General features: G+C 36.9%; 1 protein-coding gene across 1 annotated transcript in view; it reads right to left on the bottom strand.

Annotated features, from left to right (window-relative positions):
- Positions 1-14,107, bottom strand: part of Smp_170990 (putative vinculin) — a gene marked incomplete at both ends in the record, with an annotated part of 81,629 nt that overhangs the window by 63,111 nt on the left and 4,411 nt on the right. The window contains one exon of the mRNA XM_018795328.1: positions 773-1,196. Coding sequence (XP_018649652.1) covers positions 773-1,196 — 424 coding nt within the window. The remainder of the gene's footprint in view (positions 1-772; positions 1,197-14,107) is intronic.

Genomic DNA, 14,107 nt, shown 5'->3' with positions numbered 1-14,107 from the left:
ACGTGGAGTTAGCTGCCGCCCGAAACGTTTACTGATCAAGTCTCAGATTGCGAAAATGAATGGTGCTTTGTTAGATCCTACTGAGAACATCAGATTCCTCAAGATTCCACGTACGCCTTCCTAGGGAAAAGACAACTAATACGAAAATTAGGTTCAAAATATCCTGCCGATTACATAACACTAATTGTAAACTAAGCTATTGTTCGATAGTTGAATTAATGAACTTCTAATTAACAAAAACATGGTTGTTCTCAGGAATATGTCTGTAACAAATGAGAAATTCAGTGACTCCCGATACATACGTCTATTTTCGATTTCCTGGTAATGTTGACTGGAAGACAGTTTAGTCACTTCTATAAAGGTACACGTTCATAAAAATAGCACGGTTCTGGAGTAAGAGATACATACACTTTGCTACTTATTTAAAAAGTATATATTCTTGTACTCAGTTTTCAGCTACACTTTTCGTAGGATGGTTAAGAGATAATGCCTGGCTGCCGGAAGCAAAAATGGAGGAGTACGACTAGAGCTTGAGACCTAATGGGTTCATGTTTAATAACTTCACCAATATGATACCCCTCCACAAAAAACATATACCTAGTATAACTATGACTATTCAAAAGATTAAAATTCACTCCATTAACTTCATATTGTAAACACAAACGTGGAAAGAGGACTTCACACATCGATCCTTGAGCTTGTATATGATTAATATTTTGCATACTAGATTAACATATATGGAAGAGAGAGAAATAATAGTAACGGTGCTTACTTAACGGTTGAGAAGACATTGAAAAAAGTCTATCAGAAACTCTTTCGACATGTTCACACGCCTCTACACAAGCATCATTGGTCTCCTTGTCTTCAGTCGAACTATTGTTATTATTATTGTCCGGAACATCACCACTATCAGATGACATTATGATACTTCTTGCACCTTGAGCTAATGAACGACATGCTTCTAAGCCAACATGACGTAATGGACCACGAGGATCAGCTAGCCAACGTTGAGCTTGAACTAATTTGCCTTCAAGTGTTCTAGCCAAACGAAATAATGGATTACATGTATGATGTTGTTGGTCACCAACACCACCACCAGTATTATCACGTAATGATAAATCTTTACATAATCTAGATAATTGATTTAATTTTGTACTAAGTGTATTGGCAATATGATTTGCTTCTGATCCATTACCCTGAAATTAAAATACATATATGGAACATTGGTGAATAATTAATCATCATCTATTTGACTGATTAGAAAAACGCAACCAAAAGCTTACAAACGAGTTACTTAAAAACCTTTACTTGACGAAACGGCCGTCCAGTGCTTTCAGGTTTTCCATGGTGGTTTAGCTTCAATTGACTCACGCTTTGAACTATGAAAATACTAAATCTCCACAAAAAACCCCTTCTGATAGTAATAATCATATGCTCACTAGTGAATGACTTTGAGAAGTACATGCAGGAGTTCTAGTGAGAAGCAGTGACCAGTGGAGTTCAAACCAGGTCTGTTGTGAGATATCAACTCACTGAAGACAATTGGTGAACGGTTGATCAACTTCTTCGATTGGCTGGAGTTAGACATGTACACCATGGGATGACAGCTCAGTTGTATGTCGGTTAAGTGCTCTGGAGCGAGACTGGTAGGTCCTGGGTTCGAATCTCGCGAGGCGAGCTCGTGGGTGCGCACTGCCACTGAGGAGTCCCGTAATAGAACGAATCCGCCGTGCAGTGCTTCCAGGTTTTCCATGGTGGTCTAGCTTCAACTGACTCACGCTTTCAACTATGGAGATAACGTTTCAAATCATATTAATGAATATCTCTTTATAACTTAAATATAACTGTAATCAGTCTGATTGTGAAAAAACAACAACTGAGCACCACCTAAGTCAACGCGTATTGCTAGCTGATGCAGGAAGGTTTGAAGAAACTTGGAGGTGATTATCAGTCTAAGAAATCACTGATTGCTAAACTCAGTAGTGTGAATTAAACCAGAATATTTGGTTGAGATCTGTACAATTTTAGTAAATTTTGGAAAACTTAACAGTCAAGGGCTATAAACGATCGCAAATGCTGAAGATGTAGTCATATAATCAATCAATTAAATGGTTAAAATCATGAGTCAATTGAAGCTAGACCACCATGGAAAACCCGGAAGCATAATAGGACGAAACGGCCGTCCAGTGCTTTCAGGTTTTCCATGGTGGTCTAGCTTCATTTGACTGATGATTTCAACCATGAAAAATATTGAAATCTCCACAAAACCCCTTCTAATCAATTAAATATTACGTACAACACAAATGATTCCGTTATCTCAATTAGTTAACTAAACGACGCTATTCACAATACTTAGAATCATAGTATAGTGTTATTATCTTCTGTTTTGATTGACTATCATAAAAAGACTGTTATGCTATCAGGTTTTCTTTGAGGAAAAAAATGATGTAAAGAGCATATCAGCGGCCCGTTACATTGGTCCTACGCATTCCATTATAAAATAAATTCCTTAATGATAAAGTTAGACGGGAAAAAAATAAGCCAATGCACAGATATATGTTAACAATTTCACGCAGAGATAGAAAAGAATGAATATATTTTTTATTAGTAATAGCTGGATTTTGAAGTCATTTGAAAAGTCAAGGTTACCAACCAAAGATTGAAAGATCTCCAGGACTTCAGTCAAGATTAGCATTCCAGTGGATGACGTTTAGGTATTTGAAACATACGGTACAGGATTTGGTTCTCCGCACAAGTATTAACAGTGCGGTACAAGTGTATTCAGCAGAAAAGACCCATATAGGGTAAAACAAGTTTTCTGGACACCATGCTATATAATATCCAACTTTATTCAAAAATCCAGTCAAGCTGTGTAGAAAACTTCCTTAGAGGTCACAAACCTATGAAAGTCTATGAGACTAGTGAACCTCTTCGACGTATTTATTACACGAGGTTTACCTGTATTGTATGTCGTACGACAAATGTGTAAGATTTAAGTGATATAACTCAATTCTGAAATCAGACAATGTTAACCATAGTAAGCATATGTGTAAGGCTAGATATATTACTTAGTTGATCAAACCAAATATAAATGAAATGGTTATACAATGAACGAGCAAACGTTTGAACTATCAAGTCTCACGTGATATATTTCCTGGTCAACAGGCAATGAACAACTGATCGAAAAACAAACATATATGTCCAATAGACATATTACTTTGAAATGTATAATCATCAGAATGATAAGTTGGACTACTACACACTATACATGACAAGCGTCGAGGACATACGTATGAGTTATATCAATCAAAAATGTAGGTACGAATAAGTAACCTAACCATGTGAATATAGTCCTGCAATAAATCACAATTTTCAAACGTTTTACTATTAGTATAAACACGTTATACTTCGTAACGAAGATCAGTCAGTCAGCCAGCTACAACGCAGGACCACGCACATACATGCATAGGTCCAAGTTGCCATACCTCACTCATCAGCACAACAAGATCAACACCGGATTCATAGAAAGAGTTAATTTAGTGGTGGTAATATATAAAAGAAAGACTGTATATAAGGATATAGTATAGGAAGGAAGACAGATATGAAGCAATTTTAATCTCAAGGTTTAAGGGAAGGCAGAAAGAGTATACACCAATGCCATTGTGATCGATTCTGAGCCATGTCATCTAGAGTCTCCAACCATTAGGTACGATAGTCACGCGGACCCCAACCAAGTAATCTGCATCTACCAACATGGCTCAGACTAGAAGTTAGTGACTTCAAGCACTGATGCCACGTTTTGGTTTGTCCGCCCATAACTCTCTTCCAGCCATCCCCGATACTAGTCAGCGTAGCGCGTCGTGGTAATCGGTGTTCAGGCATACGTAACACATGGCCCAACCATCTCAGTTGATGAAGATTCATGACCTCATCAACTGACTTACTATCATTCCGTAATACCCCGTGTCTAACCTCACTATTACTTACCCGGTGATCCCAGCAGTTGCGAGCAATATTTCTAAGACATCTGTTCTCAAATACTATTAACTTACGAGTATCTTCTACTCTTAATGGACCATGTTTCACAGCTGCAAAGTAGAATAGAGCGAACTGCTGCACAGCATACTCGTCCCTTAATTGATAGACGGATATCTCGTCTTCGCCATAGGTGACATAAGTTGGCAAAAGCCAAATGAGCTTTTAGAATCCGTGCTGAGATTTCGTCAGACACCAACCCATCAGAGCTGATCAAACTTCCAAGATAAGTGAAGTTATCGACGCGTTCGACTACTTCGCTACTTATCCTCAGTTCAGGTGTTGATACATGCCAGTCCTAAAGTAAAAATGTACATTTAGATGGGGAGAAACGCATCCCAAACAGCCTGGCATTATTACTCTGAATTTTGTCAGCGTCTTCACCAAATAGGACTATGTCATCTGCGTATTCTAAGTCGATTAGTGGACCCCCTGGTAGGAGATCAATTGTAATAAAATCGCGTTTGATCGGTAGCTTAGAAGTCGAAACAAAATATTTCCTTACTGAACACTTATTAGAATGTTAGAAAGATCGTAAAAACAAACACAGCAACTTATGAATACACAAAATAGATAGGGGATCAATTCATTCAAGTATAGTTTTATTTCCCCAAAAGGAAATGGTAAACCAAATTAAAAACACAATTGATAAAGTACCAACTATTTGTTCATGTATCTAGCCAAACAAGGAAACCTAGACAAAAGAATATGGTTAAATCAAAAGAAACCAAAACAATTCTAATTTGTATACAAACACCTGCTTATTGAGCCAGGTCATACTGTCAACGATAAAATGAAACTTACAATCATCCTATCAAATATCTAACACCTTAACACTTCAGATAAGAATCAACACACACATGTACACAAATGGTGAAGCTTTCATCAATGAAGTTGTGCACTTTCAGACTTTTAGTCTACCTTAATGATTACATCACTTTTATTTATTTATTTGTTTGAACAAATAAATAATGGTACAAAGGGGCACCGAATACATATGAGCCACATAAATCATCCGACTTGTGTGATACTGCACGTGTGCCCAGACCTAAGTAGACGGTTTTCTTAGGGGACGGCTCCCGGAGCCTTCGACCTAAATTCCTAATCCACAAGGTAATGGAGCATAGTAGGGAGATGCAGTTACATGATAGCCAGTCACCAATAATTGGTTCGTACACCATTCCTTCCTTCAGGATCCCGGAGCCAATGTACACCATTGGTTTAGAATCCGGATTTTCAAACTCCCCTAGGTCGATCCTCCATATCCACCAACCCGATCAAAGCACCAGACATTCGCTTTTGGTCCTCTCAGTTTCGTAAACAACAGTAATGTGTCGAGAGGGCGGAGGAGAACTTCCCTGTCAGTGGTTGTATGCACGTGGCCATTACAGAGCATTTCGAGAAGATCTAAATCTCTCCACTCTCGACCGTACCAAGGCATTTGGGGTAAATACTAGCCAATTTTAGTTCAATTTGTAGGTTGTATTCGTCACAATTCGATGTTAATTCGGAACCCATTGAAAACTAGAGAGCACAGGATAGCTGTTTCGTGATAGAATGAAACTTATCAGCGGTTTACACATAAGACTCTGTCAGTACTTTAATCGAAAACTATGTGGTACTGAAACGAACACTTAATTATCAGATCCACTGATTGGAAGTTCAATGGTACAATTACAATTTACATCAATTTGCGACAAAGATCGACAATCACCTAATGGTACCATTAATTCTACATTTTATTACAGTTTTGTAATTATCTAATCATACTAGATCGGATAATGACAGTTATTTATTATTGTACTATATATACTCGTCACAATTCATCTATATTGATTGTTTCTACATAATTTTGATTTTATCAACTGTTAATTTATCATTATAAGCAAAGATGGACCATGGCTAGCAGTGGAATCCAGTTTGACATGCTTTTCATCCTATTTGGGACTCGTCAACTGGATGTACCTGCATCTCAGAGTTGATGTTCACTCTGGGACTCGAACCCATTACCTTTCGCTTCAAACGCCATCGCGTTATCCACTTAGCTACTGAGTCCTGATAGCCAAATGCGATGGCGTCAGAAGCGAATGGTACTGGGTTCGAGTCCCAGAGTGAACATCAACTCTGAGATGCAGATACATTCAGCTGACGAGTCCCAAAATAGGACGAAACGCGCGTCCTGGATTCCTCCGCTAGCCACTATCCACCTTTGCTTGTGAATTAAGGCTATATCGATGCAATACGCACAGTATGCACATATAGCCAATAAGAGACTGATCAATTGCAGTCCTAAACATCAATAGGAAGATTCAACCAAAACAATACCAAGTGAATTGGTAATTTATCATTTTATTGTATTGATCCTCTTTATTTATGTAAATAATAAACTAACTGAAATGTAATCTTTTTTTTAATATTTACCCAGAGATTAATTATTAAACATATTCATGTTACATGTTATATAATAATAATAATATGATCATATGATTTGTAAATGAGGTTATTATTACCTTTTTTTACGGTATGTACTTTCTACAATAAGAACATGATATTTGCTACTAAGGATAATAGGTACCATATATATACATAGCGAGATATATATATATATATATATTGATTAAGTAATCAGCTGAATACTATCCAACAAATTATAATAATGTACACTTTTCCAAGAACTGGTAATTTGACAGTGAACAAGGCGACAAGTCAATTATACACAAGCATATATATATGTATATATATAGTGGTATTTTATTTAGAAACATCAATATAATAAGTAATGTATAATAACCTTAGCAACAATTTGTCATATATACTAAAAAAAAATAACGAACATAATCTATTTTTTCTTTTCTTTGTCATATTGTGAAACATTGATTAAGTGCTTATCAAACGAAAAGGAATTATAGAGTTATATACAGGTTTGACAATAGGATAATACTAATTGAAAGTGTGATTGTACATTTGAAGGGGCTTAGACGTCTTATAAATGTCATCCCACAGAATTCCACGTCGTGCATTATTTTCCGACTCTGGGACTGGTTGGAAAAAGCGGAGAGGTGGTCAGTGTATGACGTGGTGTCATATTATGAAAGGAATATGTACAGGACTGACTTCTGTTGGTCCTTCACGACTCCCTAGTTGGGGTCCGAAGGATGGTGCAACACAGCGCCTAGAGGTGTTATCAGATATGGCTCAGAATATAAGCCAGTGGCGATCCTGCTGTAACCTTCTTTTACTTTCTTCATGAAGAGTGGTCATAAATTCCTTAACTGAAAGAGATTTTCTGGTTGTACATTTCTGTTTCCCCCATTATTACACTAACATACACTCTGTGGTTTCTATTGTTCTTTCTTTTTTTTTCTTATACGCACCTTACCCCTTTTCTCTTCCCATTCTTATTGTTTTGTGTGGCGCATATATATCTGGTACCCCCTTTACCAATATTTATGTGTTTAAATAAATTAGGAATAGAGGATATTCGTAAGTTGTTAACATTCAATGACAGATATCTTCCAAGTATTGCTTATGTATATTGGAATCGATGAGTGAACAATGCTAGGGTTCGGCATAAAGCACTAGATAAGGATTACGAATTGGTTGACTAGGTAGTGGAAATTTATCAACTAAGATGCTTGGAACATGTATAACATATACCGGACCACTAACTACCTGAAAAGTCTAGTGATACGTTGGAAGAAGGTTAGAGACTTCTGAATCAAGACGACATATTAATGTATGAAGTTATTGACAATTGCACTGAAAGACATGCAAACAGGTGCAGACCACCTAGTTTGAGTCCCTACAACAATCGTAACCAATATTTCGAGATGTTGCGTAACATAGGTCAGAATCAATCACAATGACCCAGATACATTATCTCTTTGTCTTTCCCTAATTCACTTAACAAATCCGAACTTACAACAAGTATTGTGAGTACATGGTTAGAACAATCAACTTTAGTATTTCAGGTTAAAGAATGAGTTGAATACACAGTGACAGTTTAAGATGGTACAAAATAGCCAATAACGACTGGTTATGGATGTTGGACAAAAAGATTGATTTCTAAGCATCTACAGAAACAACAACTCTTAGATTTCACTTCAAAAGATGGATCAAACACTTATATTCTACCACAGTTTAGGTCACTTGTATAGGGACGGAATATCCGCACGTTCGTCTGAACGATTTAATAATTTGAATACAATACCATTAGTTAAATCAGCAATAACTTCTAATGCACATACAACGACGGTCAGTTTCATATTGAAAATGGTCGAATGAAAATTTATGTACTATAATTACCGGTAAGCCTCTACTGTAATACATTCCATCTAATAAGAATTTGATGAATAAACGCATTAGTTTAAATCAATTGTTTCAAAGGTTATCAGAGAAATCCATGATATACATTCCGTCTAATTTCAGCACTAATGAGTTGAATATATATCTTGGTGCTATTATTCTTCTTGAGGTTAGAACCCAGCATCAACCACTTTAAAAGTCAATTTATTATTGGTACAAGGGGGCACAAGATATATATGCGCCACACAAAAATAGTCATTTCATTTAATTGTGTGAGGGCTATGATACTATCCGGGTGCCCAAACCGAAGCAGTCGGTTTTCTTAGGTGGCCACACACGAAGCCTTTGACGTAAAGATATAATCCACAAGGTAGTGGAGCATCGTCAGGAGATGCAGTCCCATGGTAGCTGGTGACCAACCATTGATTCATACGCCATTTGTTCCCTTAGGATACTGGAGTCCATGTGCACCATTGGTTTGGAATTAGGGTTTTCCAACTCCCATAGGAGGACTTTCTGTGTCCACCAACCTGGTTAAAGCGCCGGACATTCGCTTTTTTATCCTCTCAATTTCGTAGACAACAGTAATGCCATGGGAAGGCAGTGAGTAGGACTTCTCTGTCAGAGGCTATATACGCGTGGCCGTGTGAGAGCATTTCGAGAGAGAGAGAGAGGGGACAGGCCGTCCCCACTCTAGGTCGTACCAGGACAAGATCTAATATGTTTATTGAGTTATAACAACCACCATCCACATACACATATAACTTCATTCATCACTAAGTGCCTATTGATTTGGGAGACTTAATATTACCGACAAGTAATGAGAAACAGAATACATTGATCATCTATAAAAAATTAAAAAATAAAATAAGTTTAATCATAAAACAATTCAAAAACGAATTTTTCATCCTTACAACAAAAAGAAATAACACACATGTATGCACACATTTATGTGCACCTAACTACAAGGTTGTACTATTTCACAAAAATGGATATAAATAAAGAATAAATACCTCAGTCAAAAAATAAAAAAAACTTTATAGAAAAGACATTATTCTGAAAAGACCGAGAGATAGAGAAAGAGAGAGGGGGGAAGGAAGGGAGGGAGGGAGGAAATGGAGTTTATTCAAATGCCAAATACGACAAAATATTATACAAAACAATATATATATATAGACTATTATAAGGTATCAGAAAATACATTTTTGGCGGGGGGGGGAAAGAAATAATAACAAGATTAGTAGATAAAGAAAAACGTTTTTTTACGACTGACAGATGACAGGAAAAATGTTGAAAAATATTCAAGAAAATTTAATTGGTTAACTAACAGTAAGATGATCGGTATTTAAAAGTGAAAATCAATAATGGATACTAATCAATAATCATTTTAAAAAAAGAATGATATAATCTTTTGAATTTATTAAAATAGTTACCCATGGTAACTAGACATTTAAAGAAATGATTGAAATTCAAAGAACAAAATTCATTTATTTCATAATAAGATTTTTCATTTATTTTTATTTAAACACATAAAAATTGGTACAAAGTGACACCAGATATAGATGTGCCACACAAATCTCATTTGATTTGTGTGAGGGCTATGATACTCCCCAGGTGCCCAAACTGAAGCACGTGGTTTTCTTAGGGGACCACACCCAGAGCCTTTGACCTAAAGATCAGATCCACAAGGTAGTGGAGCATCGTAAAGAGATGCAGTCTTATGGTAGCCGGTGACCAACACTAGGTTCATACGCCATTTGTTCCTTTAGGATACTGGAGCAAATGTGCACCATTGGTTTGTAATCAGGGTTTTCCAACTCCCCTGAGTGGACTTTACGTGTCCACTAACCCGGTTAGAGGGCCGAAAATTCGCTTTTCGTCCTTTCAATTTCGTAAACAGCAGTGAGTAGGACTTCTCCTTCAGAGGCTATATACTCGTGGCCATGTGAGAGCATTTCGAGAAGGAGGTTGGCCCCTCCCTACTCCTGGCCGTACCAGGGCACTTGGGGACGCGAGACGGTAAAAAATGTTGGTAATAACTTGTAACTGAAACAATTGTGATCCTTATCTTCTAAAAACTAACTTTTTCCTCTTTACTGTACAGATTTATGTAGCGCTATCTTGGGACAACAATATGTGTAATTACTGGCTAATGATACTACTCAGCTATCGAAATCTAAGTAAACGGAGAAGAGTTCAAAATTAGCTTGGTTAGAAGTCAAACACTTAAATTAATAAGACACCTCTACAGGTTATACGCTTATTCAGTTAATAAGTAAATATATATGTTTAAAGATACAATATAAGTATAGAACTTAATGTTCAGGATATTAAGATATTGATCTTAAATAAATGTGGATCAGATACAGAGTTGACTCTATTTCGAACCACTGAGATGAATAATCAATTTACTCTTTGATTAAGGTGACAATTATGTAGAACAATCTATTTACTGTATCTCAACAAATAATAGTCATGTAACTGACATTATGCAAAACAGTTAACAACAGACACCATGATGTTGTAGCAACTGTAATAACAAACTGTTTGTGCAAGCTTTGAGACAGCTTTAACTTATCTCCAATAATTATAGCCTCATTAGAGATGAAAACGTCGATCATTGAAATTAAGTACAACAATTTAAAGAGATGAATATATACACTACGGAAAGTAGCTACTTATAACAAAATAACTCTAATTCACAAACAATTGAAAAAAACGTATCCAAATTGATATTTATGATCATTAAAAAATTCAGTAAATAAATAGTATGTACTGGTTTGTCAAACACATTATTTACTTAGACTAACAATGCTATTAAGTTGCACAAATCAGAGGGCGTAGTGTTGGTTTAAACTATTCAGTTAATGAATTCATTTACTATTGTTTGTTTGAATTATCCCATTGATGTGTTAGGGCTGCAACTGGTCAGTATCTTATTGACATATGTGCATATTGCCTTAATTCACAAGCATTATGAGCAAAAATGGATAGTGGCTAGCAGTGGAATCCAGTTTGACGCGCGTTTCGTCTTATTTCGGACTCGTCAGCTGGATATACCTGCATCTCAGAGTTTATGTTCACTGTGGGACTCGAACCCTGTACACAAGTGGCTATCAGGACTCAATAGCTGAGTGGATAACGCGATGACGTCTGTTGCGAAAGGTATTGGGTTCGAGTCCCAGAGTGAACATCAACTGTGAGATGCAGGTACATCCAGCTAACGAGTCCCAAATAGGACGAAACGCGCGTTATGGATTCCACTGTCCATCTTTGCTTATTATTCAGTTAATGATTTTTCCGAGTTTGCCCCCAAATGCCCTGGTACGGCCGAGAGTGGGGAGAGTCTGCTCTCCCTCTCGAAATGCTCTCATATGGCCACGCGAATATATAGCCTCTGACAGGGAAGTCCTACTCACTGCCTTCTCGTGGCCGGGGTGTTGTTCACAAAAGTGAGAGGACGAAAAGCGAATATCCGGCGCTTTAACCGGGTTGGTGGATGTGGAGGATCCACCTAGGGGAGTTGGAAAACCCTCATTCCAAACCAATGGTGCACATGAGCTCCAGTATCCTGAAGGAACGAATGGCGTATGAACTTAGTGTTGGTGACCGGCTACCATGGGACTACAACTCTTTACGATGCTCCACTACCTTGTGGATCTGATCTTTAGGTCAAAGGCTCTGGGTGTGGTCCCCTAAGAAAACCACGTGCTTCAGTTTGGGCACCTGGGGAGTATCATAGCCCTCACACAAATTGAATGAGATTTGTGAGGCGCATATTTATCTGGTGTCACTTTGTACCAATATTTATATGTTTAAATAAATAAATAAATAAATTTTCCGAGTATAGAGACCCCCATAATGAAGCGATTAGACAGGGTTATATATACAATTGATTTGGATTCCATTGAATATATACTATCACGGCATTATATTTATACGTAATAATGGATAGTACATGTACGTATCCCTATGATAGCAGAGACATACACAAAAAAAGTATAAAAGGATATGTAAACGACCTCATACAAGAATATGAACTGAGCATATAGATAACAATTGATTATTTCATGTGTATTTGCAAATCTAACAGTAAAAAACTGAAAAATAAAGCTTTTTAAAAGAAATTTCAATTGCAAACTGGTATTCGCTAGAAAACTATTGGAATCCTAGTTTGAATGTCTTCAGTAGTGATTGGAAGAGAGTTAGGGGTGGTCAAACCAAAACGTGGCATCAGAGCTTGAAGTCATTAACTTCTACTCTAAGCCATGTGGGTAGATATAGACTACTTGGTTGGGGTCCGCATGACTATTGTAATCAATGGTTGGAGACTCTAGGTGACATGGCTCATAATCGACCACAATGGCGCAGGTGTATAGACTCTTTATGTTCCCTTAAACTGTGAGATTAAAATGGCTTCATAACATTTTTCCTTCCTGTACTATATCCTTATATAAAATCTGCCTTTTATATATTAATACCACTAAATTAACTACTTCTATAAATCCGGTGTTCATCTTGTTGTGCTAACGAGGTATGGCAACTTGGACCGATGCATGTATGTGCCTGGTTCTACGTTGTAGCTGACTGACTGACTGCGTAGTGGTCACCAACAATACTTATGATCTTGTAATCTCAAGATCAACATAACACCAATAGTTGATTTTTACTATTTATAGTATGTTACAAGTTATCGTGAACAATTTCCGGGTTTGTTTTTTTGCTTCATCGAATCAGAAATATGATGCATAATTGTCCGATTTTTTTCACAAGGTCCAATAATACTGTCCTATTACAAATCCGGGAAAATTTGTTTCTAATATACTCAAATTGATTAGTCTAAAAGTATTTAAAAATGTACACCAAGAAATAGAAACCAAAAACTAATCAATGTTTGATAGTATATCAACTTGTTTTTTTATGCTAGGTGGTTGGGAAATAAACATTTATGACCTAGGTTTTATGTTAGTTGGGAACTCATCTTAGAAGCTTGCATGCGAATTTGAGAGAACTCTTATTCTCCACAGAATTCAAACCCTCATCATTCAGTTCCACAATCTGATATATTAACACAAGTTATTTGGGCAGCGACTGACTTAGATATTCTTACAGTAGTAACAAATGTCATGTTTGTCCAGTCCTTAGTGTTGATCAAATTCTATTAGTGAAGTTGCAATATTACTGCTGACCTAAGTAACACGACACATGACATGCTATACTTTTTTAAATCAGTTGGTTGGAGATAGTCGACAGACTTTCACAATCGTATGCATTTAATTTCTAGTTATACACTGTAATCTATTGAGAACAGAATTGTAAACAGAAGGGGTTTCTGTGGAGATTTCAGTTGAAACCATGAGTCAATTGAAGCTAGACCACCAAAGAACTCCTGGAAGCAGTGGACGGCCGTTTCGTTCTATTGTGGGATGCCGGCGAATTGATTTATAAATCAATTGATTGGTCAGTGGAAAACTATAGCTATCTGGGTATTTACCTGTAATGATTACTTTTTGCTTTGCAAACTATATATCCAAGACCATGATAAGATTTATTTTATTTATTTAAACTCATAAATATTGGTACAAGGAAGCATCAGATACATATGCGCCGCACAAATCTCATTTGATCTGTGTGAGGGCTGTGATACTCCCCAGGTGCCCGAACCGAAACAAGTAGTTTTCTTAGGGAGCTACACCTGGGAGCCTTTGACCTAAAAGTCTGAATCACAAAGCAGTGGAGCATCGTCAGGAAATGCGGCCTCATGGTA

The sequence above is a fragment of the Schistosoma mansoni genome, chromosome 2 (genome assembly GCF_000237925.1).
Source record: "Schistosoma mansoni strain Puerto Rico chromosome 2, complete genome".
In the NCBI taxonomy this organism is placed as follows: Eukaryota; Metazoa; Platyhelminthes; class Trematoda; order Strigeidida; family Schistosomatidae; genus Schistosoma; species Schistosoma mansoni.
This window is presented reverse-complemented; position numbering and strand designations above follow the sequence as displayed.